The sequence below is a fragment of the Anarhichas minor genome, unplaced genomic scaffold (assembly GCF_050575085.1).
Source record: "Anarhichas minor isolate MPS153535 unplaced genomic scaffold, ASM5057508v1 ptg000017l, whole genome shotgun sequence".
NCBI lineage: Eukaryota > Metazoa > Chordata > Actinopteri > Perciformes > Anarhichadidae > Anarhichas > Anarhichas minor.
Genome location: NW_027466463.1, coordinates 9,284,950 through 9,306,968, shown reverse-complemented (window position 1 = coordinate 9,306,968; position 22,019 = coordinate 9,284,950). Strand labels below are relative to the sequence as shown.

At 45.4% G+C, this 22,019-nt stretch overlaps 4 protein-coding genes across 6 annotated transcripts in view; 1 reads left to right on the top strand and 3 right to left on the bottom strand.

Moving 5' to 3' along the window:
- Positions 1-14: 14 nt before the first annotated feature.
- bricd5 (BRICHOS domain containing 5) lies at positions 15-3,804 on the bottom strand. The gene is made up of 6 exons (XM_076093357.1): positions 3,644-3,804; positions 3,226-3,363; positions 2,983-3,132; positions 2,789-2,896; positions 1,418-1,568; positions 15-265 (listed from the first exon to the last, which is right to left on the bottom strand). Exons 1-6 carry the CDS (start codon positions 3,695-3,697, stop codon positions 171-173), a joined length of 696 nt encoding a protein of 231 aa, XP_075949472.1. The 5' UTR covers positions 3,698-3,804; the 3' UTR covers positions 15-170.
- Positions 3,805-4,260: 456 nt separating this feature from the next.
- Positions 4,261-7,531, bottom strand: pgp (phosphoglycolate phosphatase). Its single transcript, XM_076093348.1, has 2 exons — positions 6,297-7,531; positions 4,261-5,356 (listed from the first exon to the last, which is right to left on the bottom strand). Exons 1-2 carry the CDS (start codon positions 6,889-6,891, stop codon positions 5,031-5,033), a joined length of 921 nt encoding a protein of 306 aa, XP_075949463.1. The 5' UTR covers positions 6,892-7,531; the 3' UTR covers positions 4,261-5,030.
- Positions 7,532-7,682: 151 nt separating this feature from the next.
- Positions 7,683-10,311, bottom strand: zdhhc4 (zDHHC palmitoyltransferase 4). 3 transcript variants are annotated; one of them, XM_076093343.1, is made up of 7 exons: positions 10,174-10,311; positions 9,746-9,885; positions 9,545-9,618; positions 9,214-9,392; positions 8,562-8,687; positions 8,212-8,456; positions 7,683-8,096 (listed from the first exon to the last, which is right to left on the bottom strand). In XM_076093343.1, the coding sequence occupies exons 2-7, from the start codon at positions 9,866-9,868 to the stop codon at positions 7,797-7,799; spliced, it is 1,047 nt and encodes a 348-aa protein (XP_075949458.1). In that variant the 5' UTR covers positions 9,869-9,885; positions 10,174-10,311; the 3' UTR covers positions 7,683-7,796. The 3 variants fall into 3 exon arrangements, with proteins under 3 accessions (XP_075949458.1, XP_075949460.1, XP_075949459.1); XM_076093345.1 differs by having other exon boundaries at positions 9,214-9,308; XM_076093344.1 differs by having other exon boundaries at positions 9,746-9,882; positions 10,174-10,293.
- Positions 10,312-11,762: 1,451 nt separating this feature from the next.
- grid2ipb (glutamate receptor, ionotropic, delta 2 (Grid2) interacting protein, b) overlaps positions 11,763-22,019 on the top strand; it is a 31,689-nt gene continuing 21,432 nt past the window's right edge. Inside the window, exons 1-4 of the mRNA XM_076093323.1 lie at positions 11,763-13,102; positions 13,999-14,252; positions 14,390-14,719; positions 14,975-15,129. Of these exons, the coding sequence (XP_075949438.1) occupies positions 13,027-13,102; positions 13,999-14,252; positions 14,390-14,719; positions 14,975-15,129 (815 nt within the window). The 5' untranslated portion in view covers positions 11,763-13,026. The remainder of the gene's footprint in view (positions 13,103-13,998; positions 14,253-14,389; positions 14,720-14,974; positions 15,130-22,019) is intronic.

Genomic DNA, 22,019 nt, shown 5'->3' with positions numbered 1-22,019 from the left:
GAAAGGATGGAAGCAGACTGGGAGGGTTGGCTGCTTCACTGGTTTGCTAGCGGCTGTATGGCACAAAGGAAACAGTCAAAGCTGGCTTTTCTTCTGTGTTTTTTTTTTTTTTCTTTTGTGGAGGAAGCTAAAAAGACAACTTTCTTTCGCTGGGAGGAGAGAATACACAGTCACTCTGGCAGGTAGTAGAAGCACACAGACACGCAGATGTTGCTGGGAAAGCAGATGTCGATGCAGAAGTAGACCAGCCTCTGTTTCCCCAGGCCTGAAAACGAGACACAGACCACGGTGACTTTAAGAGCAAACGTAAGATACAGATCATCATAGTGGAAACAGTGCAGCATTGACTGTTGAATGGTTCAAAGGTAGCTATGAAAGATGAAATAGCCCGCCTCCCTAAATTAAGAATATCCTCCTCTAATTCTGCAAACATTACCTGAATTTCATTTTGTAAAACTGGAGAAAGAACTGGCGTACCCCACTTTCCTTGACAAAATGTGTCACAACTTTATTACAAGAATAATTTTACAACAATTTATGGTCTAAAAGCGGCCTGATTAAAGTGTGAAACCGCCACATGTAGACTGTTGAGTGAGCAGAAGTATAATGGCTTTTTCCTCCTATCATTTACTGCAAAAGTAGAAAGGTCACAGCTGGACGTCATAGATCAGTTTTAGGTTTCAGCCTGACGCGTTGCTTCTTTATGGCGGTGCCAGCTGGCTCATTTTGAAAGCTCCCTTCATACGGTGTCTGTGGGTACTGACAAGTGATGCGTGATATGACCGTGCGTACTTTACTAATATCTAAGATAACATGTCAGTTGACACGTTTATCCAAATGTCAGTATGCAACTAAATTAAAAGCATACCATCGTTGTGCCTCTCGTGTTTGTGTAGCTATTTAACAGATAAGGTTGGCGTTAGTCTTTATTTATCTTACTGTCAGCACATTGTGATAGTGAGTCTCTAAATACTCTCCGACTTCTCTACCTTCTCTAGCAGTCAGCATGGAGCCCATTTGTTTCTACTAAATACAAAAATCTTTGAAAACAAGTCAAAATATATATTTAAATATTATTATTAAATGTGGGGACTGTAGTTTTTAGCAAACGTCAGTTAAAAGGGCATTTTTTTAGGATAATTTTCAGTGGCTGGTTAGTACACATTTGGTTCGCTCGTGAGTATTTACAGTACAGCAGCAGGTCAAAACAAACTACAGTGCCCGGTGTTGATAGTAATGAAGGAACATGTCATCGAGTGCAACGGGTGACATTGTGGAATCACTGATGTGGCACAGAGACCCTTTTTTTTTTTATAGCCAGGGTGGTGATCAACACTTCCCCCACACCCTTGTCCTTTTCTTCAAGCCTTTTTTTAACATGACATTGTGATTTTAAGTCTAAAGTACGAGTTCTCACCCTTGACCCTCCTGGTCCAGTGGATGGAGCTGTCCTGACACAGAGCCTGGAGAGGCTCCTCCAGCGTGGACACGTCCACCTGACTGTCCGCCAGCACTCCCAGGAACTCCATCTGCCTCCGGGTCTCATTCCCGGACAGCTGGAAGTGACTCTGAATTGGGGTCAAATCAAGGGAGATATGAAGAAGAAAACTAAGCTTGAAACTCAAGCTGCTTTTAGCCTGATATCTTCACTGCTGAGGTCAACACCGTTTGCACATTTGCGCTCTCATTCGTCACAAAGGCTGCACCACTCACACCTGCGATAGTGAACCATTTAATGTGCCGTTGTGCTCGAGTGGGTCGCGTTAACAACCAGTTTTTCCCTTTTTTGCTGCAAAAGACCAAGAGGGCCATTGTGCTGCAGAACAGAGGGACGGGCCACATTTACTCTCCATCCATGAGAGGGGCCCTTTCGCCTCCCATCATAGATTAAAGGACCACAGTCTGAGCTGAGGCGCTGTATGAGATATGTGACACCGCAAGACGGGATCGCAAAAACACTCAAGAGACTCAACTCGAGGTGGAAATGGTGCTATTGTGCAAAACAAAAAAAGATGATACGGTGGAGAGACAGAAGTCTCATCTCAGTTTACCTGCGAGGCCCCACATCATCACCTTCACCTTCTCATATTGTCAAACCACAATTAGGAATCAGACAGTCCCACACAAATCATATCTGAAGGCAGAAGGGCTCAATTCAGAGACAACAATGGACGCCAATATGAGAGATCCAGGTATTTGTCACACACAGGCCCTTCCCTTACCAACCAATGCACCGGGCTGTATTTTGAATCCAACAGAGGAGTCTTAAAAAGCTACAAAGCCCTCACACAGAGTGGCCATTGTGCCCGCTCCAGGGCCCAGGCTCGCTGCCGTCTTAGCCTCCTGTAAGAAGATCCTGGGCACGCTGTGGGGGCTCTGGAGGGATCAGATGTGCCGAGGAATTCAGCGAGAGAGGGAGACTATAGCGCCTCTTCATGCGGCCCCGGCTGCCTTCACCCCTCTCTTTGTAGCGGAGCGGCGAGGAAGTCATGCAGAACCTATGAAACCCAGAGAGTCCTGGCTCCCTGGGGGGGGGGGGCTTCTGGGATTAAGTTTATGAGTCAAGGTCAGAAATGCCAGTTCACACATTAGCGAGGCGGTGACTTTTCGAAAAACACTTGGCAGAGTTAAAAGGGCAAACTTTTCTTTTTCTTCATTTGCCCAGAGTGCGTTTTCATCTTGCACTTTGTAGTCTCGCATGTCCCGAACGCGACGAGGGAGAACCTATTATGTTACTGCTTGCTTGCTTCGGTTCTCACGTGTTGACATGTCGCTGCCCCCCCGTTACCTTGTGCGTGGACTCGTGGAGGAGGGAGTGCACGTTGTCGTAGTCGGACTTCTCCATCTTTTGCAGGAAGCAGCTCTTCTGGTCGACAGGCTTGTAGCATATCAAACCCTGCAACACAACAGCAGGCAATGGCTTGTAGCATTACCAAAAATATATAACACGTATAACATCTCATGCATATCACCTGGACGTACATGTTTGATATCGAACAGCACGGTGGACGTCTGGTTTGCAGGTGAGGTCACGGAAAAGGTAACCAGGTCGTTCTGCTGGTCCACAACGGCCGACTGGTTGATCAGAACTCCGGTCTGATCTGGGACTGTGATTCGGACAACCTGTAGAGACTACAACAGCAGACCGATTAATGCAAGCAATGAATTAGACCTCGGGTCAGAAACCATGGGCAATGTATATAGATAATGGTGGCAGTCATATACCTCAGGGTGAGGCTGAGAAAGCCCCAAGTGCCCCGTCAAACCGAGCGCAATGACGACCAGGAGCAGGGAGGCCGAGAGGCTGACCCAGAAGGTCTTGTGCGGGAAGTGGGACTGGGTGGACGCAGCAGAGCCCCCATCCTGCAGAGGCGTTTACACACACAGGAGCCAGTGACCAGCTATTTCACTTCACATCAAACTGTAGCAGGGTGGGAAACTGTCTGGCTGCTGAGATTGTTTTTTAACATAGAGCAGTATCTGCAAGCCCCAACCTATCATGCAACTATCACTTGTTATGTGGGCCAAAGCTGGATTTGAATACAAGCAGAAACATGTCCTGCCTTCATCCCTTTGCTGGCTGAAATGCATATATCTGTCCTCAGTCAGTAGCTGGTCTTTAGACTGAAAGCCGTCTGCTTACCGTGCACTGTGCTTCCTCCAGACGGTTTTCTGAATGCTTCCAACACCTCACCATCCTGTGTCCCTTTGACGGCTCCTCACTCGGTCTGCTCCCTTCTCGTAGCTACCGGCATGGAGCTGTGGTCATGACTGAGAGGCAATACACCTGGCCAGCTTCTCTTTGTCCCTGTAGACCCCCCCCCCCCCCCCCTCCTTCTCCTCCTCCTCCTCCTGTGGCCTCACCGTCTCCCTCCCAAGACAGTCACCCACGACTCCGAATTAAGCCAAACTCAATTTTTCGAGGTCTTGTCTTCCTGCAATTTCCTCCTTTTTTTGAACGTCTAATGTGACTTATTATGCATCTCTAACGTTACCCATCTTTCCAATGTCCCCCCCTTACTCAAACACACACTTAGACGAGAGGACTTGGCGGCCCTCCCCGGGCACAGACAATGGACAAAGAGGGTGAGACAGGTGCAGCTTGGAAAGCCTCTCTCTCATCAGCCGAGAGGTGATACGCGCTTCTGACTGTTTGCAGCATCCAGCCGATGACAGTCCCAAGGTGACTTTACGCACGTGCCTGAGAGGGATGTTTCCTTTGTTCTCTTAGAACTCACAGCCACAGAGAGCAGACGCTGATTTAGTAAAGATAGTTTTATTCTTATTTTTGAGCATTACGTTCAGTGATTCGGGGAGTCAAGGACAAGTCAGAGAAAACAGGAGGTAAAAGGAAGATCGGGGTACCTTTTTAAACATGTATGCTATTCTATTAATCACTGGTTCACTATTGAACTGACGTGACAAACCCCGGGTAGCATTGCACCATACCATGAATACATTGCAAATGTTTGCATTTTCTGCTGAGGTGTGAAAATACATTTAAAAAACAAACTCAGGCCAGTTCAATGCCTTTTGGCCCCCCCGTCTGTTATTTATAGACTCTAAAACAGCTGTAAACCTGAACACACACACATTACCAAACCGTGGACACATTTTGTGAGCTCATTTCCCTCCTTGAGTTTGACTCGTAGTTGCTTAAGGGGAGATTGCATCACAGGCTGGGTATTTAAAGTACACTCTCCTTAGGAACATACACACATTGAGACAATACTGTAAATCCTTGTTCTGACCTTATTATTAATAAATCAATCGTTGATATCATGTTAAATTAGCAGGTTTTTAATAGTGGTTTAGTTAAATAATGGAGTCTTTGTCTCCTCGGCCAGGCATCAGCTAGCTGCTCGGTTGTGACTCAGTTAAAGAGATGTTTAATCATTTTAATGTAATGTAAAAAATATTCCCTTTTAGAAGACAATGGGGTCTGGCATGTGACAGGCAAGCCAGATTCCTCCGGTTTGGAGCTGCTAGGCTATCGCGCAGCTACGCTCCATTCCTGACGGCCACAGTTTTCATCCCTGCAGAGCCGGAAGAAGGTCTGCGATGCTCTCCACGTAATAATCCGGCACCATGCCCTGCCTCTCCGCGCAGCCGCTCTTCTGGTGGGCCTCGGCTTCCGCCACCGTGCTGACCCCTGTGAGGGTGAGGAGGGTCTTCAGGCCGCAGTTGGAGCCCAGCATGATGTCCGTGTCCAGGCGGTCGCCCACCATTAGACAGCGGGCGGGGTCCACGCCGAACTTGGAGGCCACGCAGTCGAACATGAAGTGGTTGGGTTTGCCCACCGTCTGGGCCTGCCGCTGGGCTGCCGTCTCCACGGCCTGCAGCAGGCAGCCGGTACCTGGTAGGGAGGGGGAGTGGAGGGCAAAAGGTGAGGAGACCTTTAACTTAATTTCCCTTCAGATACCAGCTATTTCACTTCCTGTGTTATCAGTAGGCCCGCTTTACTGGCCTAGGGCACTGGTGTTGTGCGAGCCGGCCCATTGGAAAGACTGTGACACACCAAATTGAATGGGACCGTAATTAACTTGATCAGTTACACCTGTGCTTACTGTGCCTGTGACCTGGCTGCTGTGAAAAGAGCCTTTTTAGACGGTTTCATTCCAGTAAGATAAAAATCCGAGGTATTGAGGGGCTTGAACTTTATTACAACTTAATACAGCATGAGTTGATGTTAACTTTGCCTTAAGGTCCTAGCAGCTATCAGGGCAACAAGTTCAACTTCATGATGCAAGTTTTAAAACTAATTTGGCTTATGGTGCAGACTTTACTTGTTTTATTCACCTCAACTATGAAAGCTCCAAGCGTAAAATAAAAAAACTCCTCATACTCCTTGAAAGCACAGTGTTTGAAGGGAAGGTAAGTCCTTGTTTGGTTTTACAATTAAAGTTATAATGATGTGTCAACTTTGAGAGCATTTTGGATGAGTGGAGCTTGTAGACAGGCGGGTGAAATAAACGTCTACGGGTATACCTGTGTCCTAGAAAAAAGGCTCTCCAGGAAGAAGCCTTGATAATTATTGTGTAAGTTTCTGCATCTGACCAGTGTTTTACAGTTTTCAGCATGGTTTTCTAGAGTCTGTGCAGGTTTGAGTGAAGGATTTCCTTAGTAATAAGCCTCAGCTTACTATTTCATGTATTTCATGACCTGAAAAATCCAATAATGAGGCCTTGTATTTCACCAAACAATACTAATTTGAGTGGTGTAACCCAAAGTAGTGTAGACATCTCCACTAACTCCGGTCAGCCCCTTTAGTGTGTGTCTACAGTGAGCATCCCTACCTGGGACGGCCTTGCCCCCCTCCAGGGGCAGCCTGGTGTCCCTGTTGGTCCCCACAAACAGACAGCCCGGCTGGGTCAGGTACTGCATGGCTCTGTTCACTTTCATGTAGCTGAAGTGTTCATCGAAACCGACCACCACCGCCTTCACGTCGGCATCCAGGGGCACGTTCGCCCAGTCGTTCGGCTTCCCGGAGACGTGGTCCGGTCCCACGCCGGTCTGCCGGATCCCCACCGCCTCCAGCTCCTCTCTCATCGCGTCGCTTCCTATCAGGTACACTTTCCCCTCCAGCTCGCAGACGGTCTTCAGGTACATGGCGGAGCAGTACGCCGTCCCGAACACCTCCTCTTCGCTCGCTTTGAACCCCAACGTAGACATTTTGTCGACGTACATCTTCCTCGTCTTGGTGCTGTTGTTGGTGACGAAGAAGACCTTTTTCCCCTTTTCCTTGAGCAGGTTTATGACTTGAGGGGCTCCAGGGACGGCCTGGTCCCCCCGCCAGATGACCCCATCGCAGTCAAACAGGACGCTGTCCACCGAGTCCAGCACTTGTTTCACCAGCGCTCCGCTCAGCCGTGTACATTTAGACCCAGACATCAGTCTGTTAGTGCTGTCATAAAGTTAAGTACTACTGTATTTAGAGGAACAAGCTTTGCCGTTGTGACCGTTGGTTAAACAAGAGTAGTGTTGAAATTCACCGGAGAGGAAAACCTGACCTTCCACTGAGTGTTGCGTCAATTCTGCAGTTACTTCCGCACCGGCTTAAAGGGACAGGAGCAGCCATGGACGTGTTTATTATAGTTCTGTATTTAAACTATGTGAACTACACAGGTACAAGTCCAGTCCCACCAGGTCAGGCTTCTGTCACTAACTCCTGCTCACAACCTGTAGTTGTCTTTGCAAAAAACAATTAAAAAAAATAAACTGTATGGGTATTCAAAACATCACAGCTACTACTAAAAGCCAAGCACGCTGTTCTTTTAAGTCCTCTTCTTGGCATCAAACTACACCTCCCATGAGGCTTTAGGGCAAGTGTTCGCTGCTCCTACTGCTGGCCTCATTGACCCCCTGACACGGAATTGTATTATTTATTTTAAATCCTTGCCTAATATTAAAATAATATACCTATGTCTGATATAAATACAAAAAAGGTACAACATTTTCGAAAGCTGAGTGCCAATGCCACGATCATGTATTAAAAACCCTACAGTGGCAGAACATAATGTTCCAGCTTTAGTTGATGGCCGGCAAAGTCAAAAAAATGTTTAACTTAAATAACAGACACCAACTTTATCTAACAAGGATTACTTTAGTGTTTGCTGCCAATGTGTTCACAGCTTTCCCCAATATGTGACGCCTTATGGGAGGTAAACACCAGAGCCCATAAGGAAATCGCTACCGCAAACTTTATTTCAACAGGCAACAGTAGTTCTTAGGGACAGCAAAGCCCGGGGGATGGACAGTAAATGCAGCATAACACAGACGGCTGTATCTTTTTTTTTTCAGTTGTCTTTCTTCTGAACAGGCTGTGTGGGGATGAAAATCTCTTCCAGGTTTCGGAGTAGCCCTCTGCTGTAGTAGTATCTTTTCGAGTGGTCTGGCGCTGGGCTACAGAGGTGGTCTGCTGTTGCAGTTGGGTGGCAGTGCTGACACACGTAACCTCGACTTTTGTACCACTCGTTGGAGGTCTGGTTGACGAGAGCCAGGTAGGAATGGAAAAGTGCATAACCCGCCAGGAGGAAGAAGACAAAGACCAGAAATCCCAGCATGAAGACGATTCGGGGGAATGTCAGGAACAGATGCTGGAGGGACGGAGAGAAAAAGAAAAATAGTTTCAGGTCAATATGAGACATTAAATTGGGAATGAACATGGCTGTGGTATATGAAACGCAGCGTGTCGGCAGTACTGAGTCTCACCTGTACAACAAACAGAGGCCCTGCTGGCTGCTGCTGGCTGTTCTCGTCTACATAACTGGCCCTCAGAAGCCCTGACCGCAGTACGGCATGAAACAGCATGTCTCCTGTTAGGACGGCAATGTCGCCCGCCATGGCGCACACGCTGAAGAGGTAAAGCAGGAAGTAGCGCGTGTTCTGAGCCCCGATGCAGTTGTTCACCCAGACGCAGTGGTGGTCAAAACGCTGGACACACCTGTTGCAGACCCCTGAAATACAGACGGTGTTGACAGTGAGCGCCGAGTATGAGTGTGTTTAATACACAACATTTCCTATGGTACATATTTAATACTATGTGATATCTATGTACTCACTGCAGTGTTTGGAGCGAGCCGGTTTGATGAGCTGGCAGGTTTCACAAGAGACACCCGGGTGAAACAGCCTCCTGTCATAGGGGTAGATGCTCAGCTGGCCAGCGATCTTCTTCTTCGTCACTGTGCCTGCAAGAGGAGAGAGTTGAGGAAAAAATGACTGCAGTGTAATAAAACAAAACACATAGTAGTACTTCAGACTTCATGTACACAAGGAGAGGTCTGGTGGTTTGTATTATTTTGTCCACATGAACTTTGTCCAGTCCAGAACTAACTTATCAGTCATTTTCTCTGGCTATTTGTGTGAAAATCCAGCTGAAATGATCTACTTTTACATTCCCACATAGACTCACATGAGGCCTGTTTTACTGTACCATGGGGTGATGCTGTGAAGCTGTCTCTAGATTACCAGACTCCCCCAGAAAATAGTTTTACCCTCCAGGTGACAACATGAAATTACTGATGTAATTACCACCATCCCCAGTTATTACTCATAAGACTCCACAATATACCAGCAAAAAATAAATCTCAAACAAGATGTACAAGTGTTACATATCTCACACCTCAGCGTGTCAGGGTTCACCTCCCCTGCCTGTCTCGTATAATATGTTCTAACAATAAGTATGTCTGAATATACTTCAGCTAAAACACAAACCTGGATCTCTCCTGATGCAGCGGTAGAAGAAGAAGGTCTTGATGGTCAGCAGGACGTAAGGCACGGACAGACTGGGCAGAGTGGTGTCCATCTCCCTGCAGAAGCCAAACACCTCATAGGTGAACTCTGCATACACAGCACCCTCCAGCAGGATATGCAGATAGATGAACATGTTGTTCCTGCAATTAGAAGCACACGAGAGAGACTGAAGGCAAAAATACAGTCGTATAATTGTTCGGCACTGGACTTAAAAATACAATATTAGACCATATAAACACATATTATGACAATGTCAGGAATGTGTACTTCTGGGAAAACTTAAACTGCAAACCTTTGATGAAACAGCCTGTGCAAGGTCCACTGTGAAAACTTTTGGAGCCATTTTGGCGTAAACGGTGCAAGTACCTGTGATGACAATTGTCAGCAGCTTTAAATGCAGCGGACATGTTTTCTTTGTATTGTGATAAAGTAGTCAAACAGCGCCACACAGTGTCGGCTTGTGGAAGTACAGTTAAAATACTTAAATTCTTACCTTTCCTACTGAGCTGAAGAGGATACTGAACGGGGTTTGCTGCTGGCCGGAGTATTTGCAAACTAGGACTATACATGTCAGCACCACTGCAACGTAGACAGCGAACAGAGTGAGGAAATCCATCTCTCACCTGGCGGCTTCTGAAAACAACAACAACAGGTGTTTTCTGGTACAAAGTCACCGCGTACAGGTAGCGAACTCAACAAGAAGCTACAGCTGTGTTACTATTAAGTTTCTATGGTTGTTCAAACACGACGACGAAGACTTTTAAAATAAATAATGCAAGGTGCGTCTTCTAAATCTAAATCTCAGATGAACACGTTAGCATGCTAACGTAATTTAAGTCAGTTCGCTAGCAAACCTGCATATCTATTCCCGCTTTCTTTACACCATAAAGACATCTAGCTACTCGTTCGTTTCCCCCTTACCTGCTAGTAAAGGTCACACATAGCTGCCTTTCAGTGTTTTATCTCACGTCAACATAGCTGTTTTTGCTAGCGCTGTGGCCACCAGCACCACTTTCGGTGCTGCTCTGTAAACTACTACTACTACTTCCTTAGCATCGATGTAGCTACATTCTAAGCTAACAGCTGAGAGGTTGTTCTAATTGCCGAGGCTGACACTGTTGCAGGGAGGGGGGGGTGAAATGATCTGTCAGTATCTAGCTGCATGTCTATAGAAATGTGAAGTTTGTCCAGTTGTTTTCATTTAACATAATGCTAATACAATATTTTTAAAACTTATAAATAAGTTGTCATAATGTAATGTTTTCACTCATTTGAGAGTGTCTTGAAAGCCTTTCTCCTGATGAAGACCCTTTATTTTTCCACGCTTATCAACTATAACCATCACATATTCACCGTCACAGCCAAACGTGTCCAGTCTCCTATGTGTTCATCAGAAATGTGTGCTTTCTGAATGAAGAGATTTGATGCACTTGGATGTAGGAGGTCAGTTTATTACCTGCAAAGATCACATTATTTACTCCAAGTCAGAATTAAAATCAAACCACTTATCAAGACTGCACAGCTTTCAACGTTTTTGCAGCTGTTACTTAGTATTGTTTTCTCTCTGTCGCTGCCATCCAGTGCTCCACACACAATGCATCGAGGCATCACAAGACACCTGTTGGATCTGGTTGCCGACACGGCCCAACGCTCATATTACAGCTCGCAGTCCTGGAGAGGGGAGCGTTACTCTGGAGCTCTGCATGGGCATTTATGGATGCTGTTTAAACAGGTACATGATGTGTGGATGTGCTGTGCTGTGTGTGTGTGTGTGTGTGTTGATCATTTGACATGTCTCTTATGTTAGATATGTTGTCGGTCACAAGGCATAGAGTGTATTTGCTGTTACAGTTTGAGGTTAAGAAGTGTTTCTCAATACTTTTCATCCTAATAATGTTACGGTTTTGCATTTTATAAAGATACATTATTTCCGGTCCCTTGTTTTTTTAAGTCAAAAACATATCTAAAGAATAATTGATGCTCAAATGTATAAATGATTTCTCTGAGGAAGAATTTATTACAGTTTTGCTCACTGAGTGAAAAGGCTGAGACCGTTTTAACAGACTCGGTTGCCTGTGAAATGTCAGCTTTCTGTCTCTCACCTTGTCACACATGAGTGACTGTCTTTGCTGTAGCGTAAGAAGGGAGTTTGATTGGAGTGAGCAGTGTCTGTCTGGAGAAACAGCCCTTTGTGGTTAATTATTTAGTTGGTACCGGACTGCCTGTTCCTTATTGATTTATGACAGTTTGAAGGTCCAATAACCTGCAGGCATCCTCAGTACTTTCTCTTCAGCTTCAGTTTAATTTAATTTGATTTAATCACTGATATTCAAGGGTGGAAGTAACTAGGTACATTTACTCTTGTTATTGTAATTGAGTAGTTTTTGTGTATTTGTACTATTAGGTCGGCACTAATTGTCAATTTAAAACAATGTCGTGGGAACTCCATACTCACAGCTTTATACGGTTTAAGTGAGGTTTATTTGAGCTGAGGTTTACATCACATTCATCGCAATTCATGACCTAATAAGAGTGATAAAAGTGAAAGCTTCTCCCACACCAACAAGTGCAAAAAACTACCACAAGGAGTCACGTGACTAAGCCGGAATAAGTTAAAAAACAGCTGTATGGGTATAAAATGGATTGGTAGGGACTTTAAACAAGTCCAATATTTACTCTTCTAGCTCTGTTATGGTCTCGAGCTGCTAAAGGTTTTACTATGGTCACCAGCTTGTCACTAATTTTGCCGTTTGTTGTTAATGTTGTAAAACCAAAAGAGTGAGCTCAAAGACGCTAAAATGAAAGGCGCTAAATTCCCCATAAAGCTGAAGTAAACAGGTGAAATTCACTGTGCTGTTGTTACACATAGTCATTTGACTCTTTTCTATTATGGATCAAGATATTGATACGTGCAGCTTCAAATCAAATATCAGTAAGGTTAAAGCCTTCTGCTTCAATCAATACGTAAAGCGTGTGTTTTCACAGCTTTTACCTAAACTCAGCCTCTGATACAGACTGCATCTTCACACTCTGTGTGTGTTCTTTCTCACGTTCTGACTCATCACACGTGTCATATGCACAATTCCTGTATGTTCCACTGATATTCAGTGTATGTATTCATTACGGGAGGGGAGCATGTGTTCCTTCAGTATTAATGACAGGGGGGGTGGAGGAGTGCTGAAGATTCAGCTCATAATCCTACTAATCCTACAGGCTAAAGTCTTCGATTGCCCCCCACTGCTTCTCACATCACACATGGACACACAGAATTCCAGGCATGCAGACGCTCCAATTAGTACTCATCAGGCTCCGTTGCATCGACGCAGAGCGATTCTGGGCCAGTAGCGGTCCCTCGGAGAGCCACCTAGCCAAGAGAGGAGGAGGAGGAAAAAGACACACTGGTGTATTTATAGAAAAATGAGGCCTCACAATAGCCTTTTTGGAGAGAGAATTATGAAGGAACAGAGGTGCCCGGGTGCACGCGTCCCAGTTTTCTGATTAACACTGTGCAAGCAGGCTGGCCCAAGGATGAATCAGGGATGAGACGCAGGACTAACTCCTTGACACACTCGCAGAGAGACTGCGCTCGCTTCTCATGCACACTCACCCTTTTTCGCTCGTGAGGACACTGCTGCGGTTTCAGGGTTGGACGAATGGGGCAATGTTTTGAGTTTGCCTCCCTTCCCGTTTGACTTTGGGTTGGTCCTTGTTTTTGGAGAAGACAGATTGGATATCGGGGCTGCTAGCAGGCCGACCTGCTATTTGACATTCAAGATGAAGAAGTTTTTGCAAAACAAAAAAGGCAGATACTCTTTCCGTCGGGGCTCTCGGTATCCATCGAAAGATTTCCGTAAGTCTGATCAGCTTTGTCCAGTGAGTGAATGCCGCTGCGCTGCGGCTTTGGAGGCCGTGGAGCACATCATTAGCTCCCAGCGGAGCCAGAGGGTTTATACTTTAGTATATTTAGCAGAAGCCAACAGGTCCATTTTTGTAATTCTGTATTTGTCATAGCAGAAACTGTCACTTGTGGAAAATTTCATTCTCATTTTAGTATTTCACTCCAAAGTCTGGCCTCCATGTGCTTCTATATTTGCGAATTTACCTCATACGGTTGTTATTTAATGCCACTTTGTGTCTCTTACCTGCTTAGAAATGAGCACCATTGCCAGTGGTGTGCTCTCTATTGCATAATTACCATTCAACAGGATAGACTTGCATGTGCACTGAGTAAAAAAAAAAAAAAAAAAAAAAAGAATTAGCTGGAGGAAGTTTTGTCTCTCAAGCTAATTAAGGTCACAATCTCTGCGACGCCTTAATTTGATTGGCTGCTTTTGCGTTTGTGAACCAGGTCAGGGACCGCTGAGTGTGTCACGGTTCAGGGTAGAGGGTTACACAGCCGCACTCGATAGTACAACTTGAGACACTGGAGATAGCAGGCGGGAGAAGAGACGAAGGAATTGGAGCTCTTTCGAAACCTGCGGAGGATTATTTGATCCAAAGGTGTTTTCGCAATGTCGATAGACTTGAATATATCGGACACAGTGGGTAAGTGCGTGTGTTTGAATGAGTATTTCTTCATTTATCAGCTTGCCCATCTCATAATCTCACAGATGTTTGGCTGCAGCGAAGCTCCGCAGTGGAGGACTCTGTGAAGTCCTCGGATTATGAGTGGTTACTTGTCTCCCATCCTCAAATCTTTTCTTTCTCCCACCTCACCTATTGTGTCCCCTCCTCTCGTCCCTTAAGTCCTCAGCATGCCGTCGTCCAACCAGGGCTGGCCTGAGGAGTTTGGCTTCCAGCTGGGCGGCAATGGACCCAGTTACATCGTGTCTGTGGAGGAGGGCAGCAGTGCCCACCTGGCGGGGCTGCAGGCGGGGGACCAGGTCCTGGAGATCGAGGGCCACAATGTGTCGACGCTGGGTCCCCAGTCTCTTGTCGCCATCGCCCAGACTCAGAAGAACATCCCCCCCAGTATCGGAGTGGTGTCCCGCATACAGCAGGTCTTACTTACAGCTTTTGAATCCATCACAGCAATAAAGCATAATGTGGGTTGAGGTACTTCCTGCCTGATCCGGAGCCTTTTGGGGGTTATGTTCTCAATTTGAATAAAAACTGCTATATCTATCCTGCATTACAGATGGACATCATACCAGGTCCGGACGGTCGTTTTGGGTTCACCATCGTGGGAGACTGCCCCCTGCTGGTGGAGGACTGCTCGCCTTGCTCTCCAGCCGGCCGCGCGGGCCTGAGGGCCGGCGATTACGTCATGGAGGTCAACGGGATCCCCGTCCGGCAGCACGAGACGGCCGCGGCGCTGATCAAGGCCTCCCAGGGGAGGACGCTCCGCCTGGGGGTGCTGTGTCTCGGCCCGAGGCAGAAACACAGCATCAGCATCGAGGACAGTCAGATGGGAGGAGAGGGAGCGAGACTGGACCGTAAACATAAAGCTCTGGAGTTCAACAGGAGGGTACGTCTGAATACACAGCGACAGCTAAGTCTGGTCCAGTTTTATGTATTTACAAATCTGTAACAGACTAAGACCACAACAAACTCATGTAATGTAGCCTGAGTAAGGCCAAACTCTTTTTTGAACTGCAGATGAAGTGTCATTACGGTAACAATCTGGCACAGTGTAAAGCTATGAGGTGGCAGCATCTACCCCGTTTTTCCTTTCACCGACTTGTCCTCCAGCCTCTAACATCATCGTCCTTTTCGCCGTCAGGTTGACCAGATTTTAGGTGACGAACCTGAAGTGAAAGAGAAACTCTTCACCGCGCTGAAGCATTACGCGGCCGAGAAGAGAGTTGAGTGGTTGGCCTCGGTCCTGCCCGACATACTCGCCACCGATGAGCATCGGCAGCTCATCTCCAGCATCAGGTAAGAGCCGGGCACTTCGGCTCCGCTTACAATGGATTGCAAAACACAGGATAGAATAAACTGCTGGTAGGAAGTGGAGGAAAGATTTGTGAGAATGCAGTGGAGAGCATGCTTTTTGTCCACCATGTGAACAGTGGCAAACCATTGACCATAAAAAGGCAGCAGCCTGAGACACATTTAATATTGCTAGAGGACACTTCTTGCATGTGTTCACCCGTCTCTCTGCATGTTTCCCGTCATTCTGTTCTGCAAAACTGTCCATTAAAGCTGAAAAGGACAGTTTGTGCTTCTGCAAAGCTTCCAGTGTTGTTCAATTACTACTCCCATTTCTGGTATCGTATCCCACACACTTGTCATTTTCAAGTCCCAGTTAAAAAAGTAAAATACTCTGCAGGGATTTGAGTCATAATGAGCACGTAAACATTTCCTGTTGCTCATTCTGCGGGATGGATTAGAGGGGGTCTCGACCGCTGCCAGCCATTTCCGAGCTACGATTTAGGTTTAGGTGGGTGCCATCTGCCACCAGGGGTAAATCCACAGTGACCCCTCCAAGTCGCTTAAAGTGCCTTCGGTGTTAGTGAAACCGAGAGACTAAACTGACATGTAGCGGCCCAAGCTAAGAGTAAATGAGGATTGGCAACGTGAGCCGTATTCACAGCATGGCGGTGACTGATGATGAGCCACAGACAGATTTAGTTGAGTACTCGCTTTTTGTGAAAACATCATTTATTACCGGTGGCCATGCCAAACTGGAGCTACACCCAACAGGTTTATTTTTTGGAAGGTGTGTGTTTCCATGAGTCGGCCTAACGCCAGATATCTAAACAAGGAAAAAGCACTCAGGTAGCCAGAGTTATGTGGTTGTCTACGCGCCAAAATGACCAGCACTGCCGCCTTTCTCTGAATCCCCAGACAGTTTGTCCACAGATTGCACTTCCTCCACAAGCAGAGCCAATCAGACCTTTTGTTCTCTTACTACGCTGGCTCCCCTCCACCACTACACCACTCTCAACTCTTATTTTTAGTGGTATTTATATTCCGTAAGAAGGGTTTCCAGCAGTACGAGGTCAGTGCTGAGCTACTTTCGTTACCTGAGATGATGTTAGGCGTCTGGATGTTTCTCCCTTAAATTGGTTAATGAATAATTCACAACATTGAGAACTCCTCATTGGTATTTGCTCAATAAAGGACACTCCTATTTGCACGAGCACCAATAATAATATTTATGTCATGTCTTTGTGGTTTTTCCATCCCCCATCCATCTCACAACTCTCTTACCTCCCCTCTCTCTCCCTTTCTCTAGGGGAGGGGGGGTTATGTGTTTTTATCTGATGGATTTTCTTCTCATTATTCTGCTCAGAGCTCGGGCTGTTCTCTCTCTCTCTCTCTCTCTCTGTCTCTCTCTCTCTCTCTCTGTCTCTCTCTCTCTCTCTCTCGCTCTCTCTCTCTCTCTCTCTCTCTCTCTCTGTGGTGACCGTTTCCCCCTAACACTTGGTAAAGACTCCCGCTTGCACCAAAGTCCCACCGTATCTCTTATCCCCCTCAGAGAGGCAGCACTGAAGCCTTAGGTGCGTCTGCCATTTTGCTCACTATTAGATGGTGCAACTTAGTTTGCAGTTGAGCTATGGGTGACAGCTAAAGCGATGAATTGCCTGGGGTGAGTATACCTTTTCCCATCTTTTTCCAATGGAATTGTTTTTGCCAATCAGTGTAATTACGTATGTGAAGTGGGGGAGGTGAGTGAATGTTTAATGCAGTCGGATACAGAACATGTCAGTGGCTGCTGTTGGTGTTTCGATATCTGATGTTTTCGGCTACGAACTCCTCTATTCCCTTCTGGCTTTCTAAGCTTTCTTCAAGGCGATTTCCAGCTTTAAATCTATCATTTATGAAGTCGAGCGCGCCGTCAACAGGGTGTTCTCCTAGTTCGATGTGACGGGACCACATTTGGACGGACACAGCTAGTTGTAACACAGTCGGCACTACAAAGGCATTTTTATTGTGTTTGCCTCTTATGTGAGTGAAGTCATTAGGTTGAGTGATGCTCTGCTTTTGGGATGTAATCTCTCTCCACGTGTTTGCTTTCAAACTGAATGTTGATTTAACAGATTACATTAATATTCCTCTTAAAAAAAACGATATCTGCTTGTATTATACTGAGTATGTGTGTGTCTTCCCTGAATATTGCAGGCACGTTTTAGCTTCTGATGTCTGGTGCAGGTCTACCTTTGTAGCTGTGGAGAAATCAACCAACATCTTTCATTACTGCAGTGATAGTTGAGCACTATAACATAATAGCAGTGATTAAAGGATGATGATGGGTGAGCATGATCAACACATCTGCATTTCTCTGCTCCTCTTGACGCACGAAGCTTTTCTCCTTCAGTGGTGCCGATAATGATGGTGTTTAATCTGAACTGCAGGAGTCAGTGGAGCTTGTTTGCAACTACTGCTGAGCTGCTACACTGCACAACATGAGAAGCAGTAGGGGCTCACAAGTGCCTAGCAAACTGTTTGTTTTATCAAAGTGTTGATGAGCACAAACGGTACTAAATTCAGTGCACTGGTAAGTTGGAGTGGAACAAGTCGTCTTTTTATAGCGGTTGGCAGATTTTGGCGCCGCTTAATGGGACCAGCTTGTTCAGTCTGAGGGAAGAACGAAAAAAAAACAGATTGCTTTTTAGCGGAACAGCAGCTCAAGGGATGCCAAGGCCGGTCATATTGGTGCATTACGGCGGCACAGACCAGCGGTTCTTAAATTTCTTTCACTCCGCCCCAAAACATATTTGGTAAAAAAAAGTGTTTGTTGTGACAGTTGACAGTTTACAGCAGTTGATGATTTCTCTGTTATTTTTAAACTAACATTTTTTTATTGAACCATTATAGTATAATTATTTTAGGAATTATGCATGACTGATGTTGTGTTTTAAATTAAAATATATATTTTTAAATCTCACATTCCCCTTGCAGTACTCCAAAGTACACGTAGGGGGTAATAGTTTGAGAAACACTGGTCCAGACTGATCTATCGTGAATGGATTGTCATTACATGTTGTACAGCCATGGCATCATGGGGTCATTGTACTGACTTTGGTTCAGTCTTGGTTGACAGTCCCAGTCCATTCAGTGGATCTGATGTGGCTGACGTTTCTTTCTACAAGCACAATCTTTAATCATTTACTTTTGACAAGTTCCTGGAAACAGACCAGGCACCCAGTGATGCTCCCAACGATAATCGTATAATTATCTTTTAATTCCACTGGCTTGATCCTTAAACACACGACCCGCCGCTGTGCCTGTTTGTCAGCGCCCCAAGAGGAGCAGGACAAACAGATCATGTTCTTTTCAAAACGTTCTCCATTATTTTCTGAACACACGCGCTGTTACTCCTCCTTATGTGTGTTAAGACACACCACCGGTCTCACCTTTTTTAGCCTCGCTCGCGCATCAGCCACATCCGGACACTTGAAATTAAATGAGGTCTCCTCTTTGTAGTTATTGTCTACTCGTCATTCTTCCCTTTTGAGAAATCCGTTCCCTTCCTCCCCGCTTGCTTCCTCCTCCACAACCCCTTCCTTCAGATAATTATAGATCTCTGTTCTTCATAAATGAGGTCAAAATCAGAGCGCTCATTTTGTTGCCAAGAGTTGACGTGGAAAACTTTTTGTGATGAGGTGGCTGTTTCAACGGACGGTTTGCGCATTTTATAGAAGCATAAGGCTGATAGCAGCCACACACACACACACACAGACGGGTGACCCACTGCATCTGTGTGAGCGACAGAGACATATTATTACCGGGACATGAATAGATGACAAATAGCAGGGAAGCGAAGGTAGCAAACAGAGAGAGGGACTGTGTGGGTTGCTACACCTACATTACACTACGGAACATTTATTTATACCTCAGGAGTCTGCTGTTTGTAGCCTGTAGTCTGCGCTCAGGCAACACTGTCTCAGGCTGCAGTCAGACACATGAACGCCTCAAACCTGATCAGAATGAGGATGATGAAACAGCGACAGCAGGCTAAGAATGTGTGGCCTATGTCTTTAACTGAGGAGATTTGTTCAAAAGATTAGACAACCACCATTTCTTATAAGTGTCAAAATCAAAACAATACGGTGTATGCTTGTTAAAGGCACGATGAGTATAGATTTACCGTTTGCGGTTTGTAAACCGAACCTTTCAATTGAGTCTTCTCCACGGCGAAACATGGAATATTAATTGAAGGGAGGACACTTTTGGAACTGCAAATGTGCATTTTTCCAACAAGCGGGAGAAAAGCAGCCAACGGTTGTCAACTCATGATAACATCAATGATTGATTTAAAAAGGCCTGTCAGACTAGTTATTAATCAGTGGGTGTTTTTTTTTTTTAACTCCTTTGGCTAGATTGTTGCCGTGAAAAGATAATAATGTTAACCCCATATTGCACTCCACTAATTCAAGCAGCAGGTGAGGTTAACTTCTGCTGCGTTGCTGGTTTGTGTTGTTGTGGTGCTGAATGGAGAGCTCCTGTAGAGAGGGGAGCCGCATCCATTGTTACCACAGTGCATTTTGGGATACCACCACTGGAGGGCCCAAAGTCAGAAATGTCTAAATTCTCTATTCTTTTGAGATAAAGAGTATTTCCTTGCCCAATAGATTTGTAATGTAGCATTTTTGCCAGGTACTGTATCTCCTGTGTCTGTGTACCTTCAGCATATAATACAAGTGGAAGTGCTTGAGCTCAGCTGCAGCGTCCCGCATCAGCTTTTATCCCAGACCAGCAGCTAGAGTTGGCTTCAGTTTGTATGGACCACAGTCCATCATCTATGGTATCTATGAATATGTTGTACCTTTTGGCTACATCAACTCACATCTCATAAAGAGATTACTTTGATAAAAAAAGGAAACTGTCATTCAAAGTCAAAACTTAGTGATGTCAAGAAATACAGGAAATCACAAGTTCCACATGTAAGTGAGACTTATGAAATACCGTTGCATGAAATTCTGGATAACGAAGTGAACAGTGGCCGGGTCTCGTGTTTGCTGTGAAGTTTTCCTCTCTCCGTCTCCATCTCTCTGTGCTATAAGTGTGTCCTAATTGCTTTATTTAGCTGTCGAAATTGTTTTTCTGCAGCTTAATTAGCGTCTCGAGGACATGTACAGCGGGAGCAGTTGTCTCTATCGGCGCGTTTGTTGCTAATTACTCCACTGGTGCTGCTCTTCACAGGCCGCGCTGCTTATGGGCTGATTCATCTGATCAGCGGTGAATCAGGCTAGAACACAACAGACTGGTGTAGGCGGGAATCAAAACAGTTTGTGAAAATCTGTGTTGGGGCTCCGCTCTCAATGTCACCGTGATTCAACGAAGACGGAATCAAACAATTAACTTCTGACTCGCTCCGTGTACCAGCTGGGATTTTTGCTGTCTTTAATTTACATTTAACCAGTGTTTCAAGACTTTCTCCTTCTGGTATTAAGATTATATATTTTTAAGATCATTATTTGAGAGATCAATTAAGATCTGGGTATTGTTTGAATATTTCAATAGTGTATGATACTTGTGTTTTTGTAGCACCACCAAGACAATATTTGTTTCCAATACCTTCCTCTGAAGAGAGCTAAACTCCTCAAAAGAACATTTCATTCAAGTGATCAGGACTGCTACTAAGAGACAAGGCACCCGCCCACACATGCATGCACACAGTTTTAGACCTGTGAGGATGTTCACACTCTCCCCCTCCGACAGTCCTCTTAATTTGTTCTTAGGCATGTCTAACCTTAAAGGAAAGGTTCAGCCGTCTTTGAGGTGGGCGTGCATAGTGTTGCAACTAACTGCGTTTCCTCTGGGTAATTAGTTTTGCAGTCAGCGGCCTTAATAGACGATATTGCGACGTAGATATATGATTCTTGAGTAAAGGATTAAAGGTATTCTGGGAATCACCAGCTGAAAACCGACACAGTGAATTACAACATCTGTGATTCATTCACGATCACAGACGGATGATAGACAGTGAATGAGAAGGCAAGCTGCTATTTCCCTTTAACCTCATGTCCCGTCATATCGTTCACTTTTATGTAAACGTTTGACATTTTCAGAAATTTGCATATTCTTTCCTCTGCCCAGAGTCTGCACTGTATATATGCCGCTACCTTTCAGCAGCTGCTTAGCTTAGCTTAGCATAAAACAGATAGATAGCTCGGGTGTAATGAAATACTTGCAAAAAAGTTGCATTATGGGAACTGTAGGATCCAGCATTGTTGGAGATCGACCCATACTATGGACTAAAAAGTCAACATATCTCCGTCTCTGCTGTGCCGATTTTGACCATTCGTTTTCAAATTTGTCGCAAGTCCCCCAACGTTATGGAAGTGTAATACTAAGATCTCCGGGCTACCCCTTTAAGAGAATATAAGATAAAGGAGCTTCTAGTGTGGTGTTTGTGATGTTTGTTCCCCTTGTTGTTGTTTGTGTTTAGTGAAAATGACATTAGCTGAGCTTTTTTTATCATGAGATGAAGCCGTTTGTAAAATACTGGACTCTTAATTTGAATGAGAACGACTAATTGAGTTAAAACCTATCTACCTACTTCGTGCTGCTTTTGATTAGGTTAATTATACCTCATAAAGCCAAAAAAACACCCAAGTAAACATTGAGTGTCTTCGTTGAAATGGCGAGGTTTTGGTTCATTAAGATGATGATGACAGCTTCCTGCTCCGTGCTCACACTGGCTGAGTGACAGAGAGGTGAAGCGTGGACGGAAGTGAGAGAGTGAGGATGACATAGACGGAGGGAGAGATAGCAGAGTAGAAATCCCGTGCTCGCTCACTCCCACACCTTTTCCTCTTGCCGTATTCTGGCTCTGGTGCCACACGCTGCTGCAGTGAGACTCCAGCAAGCAGCAA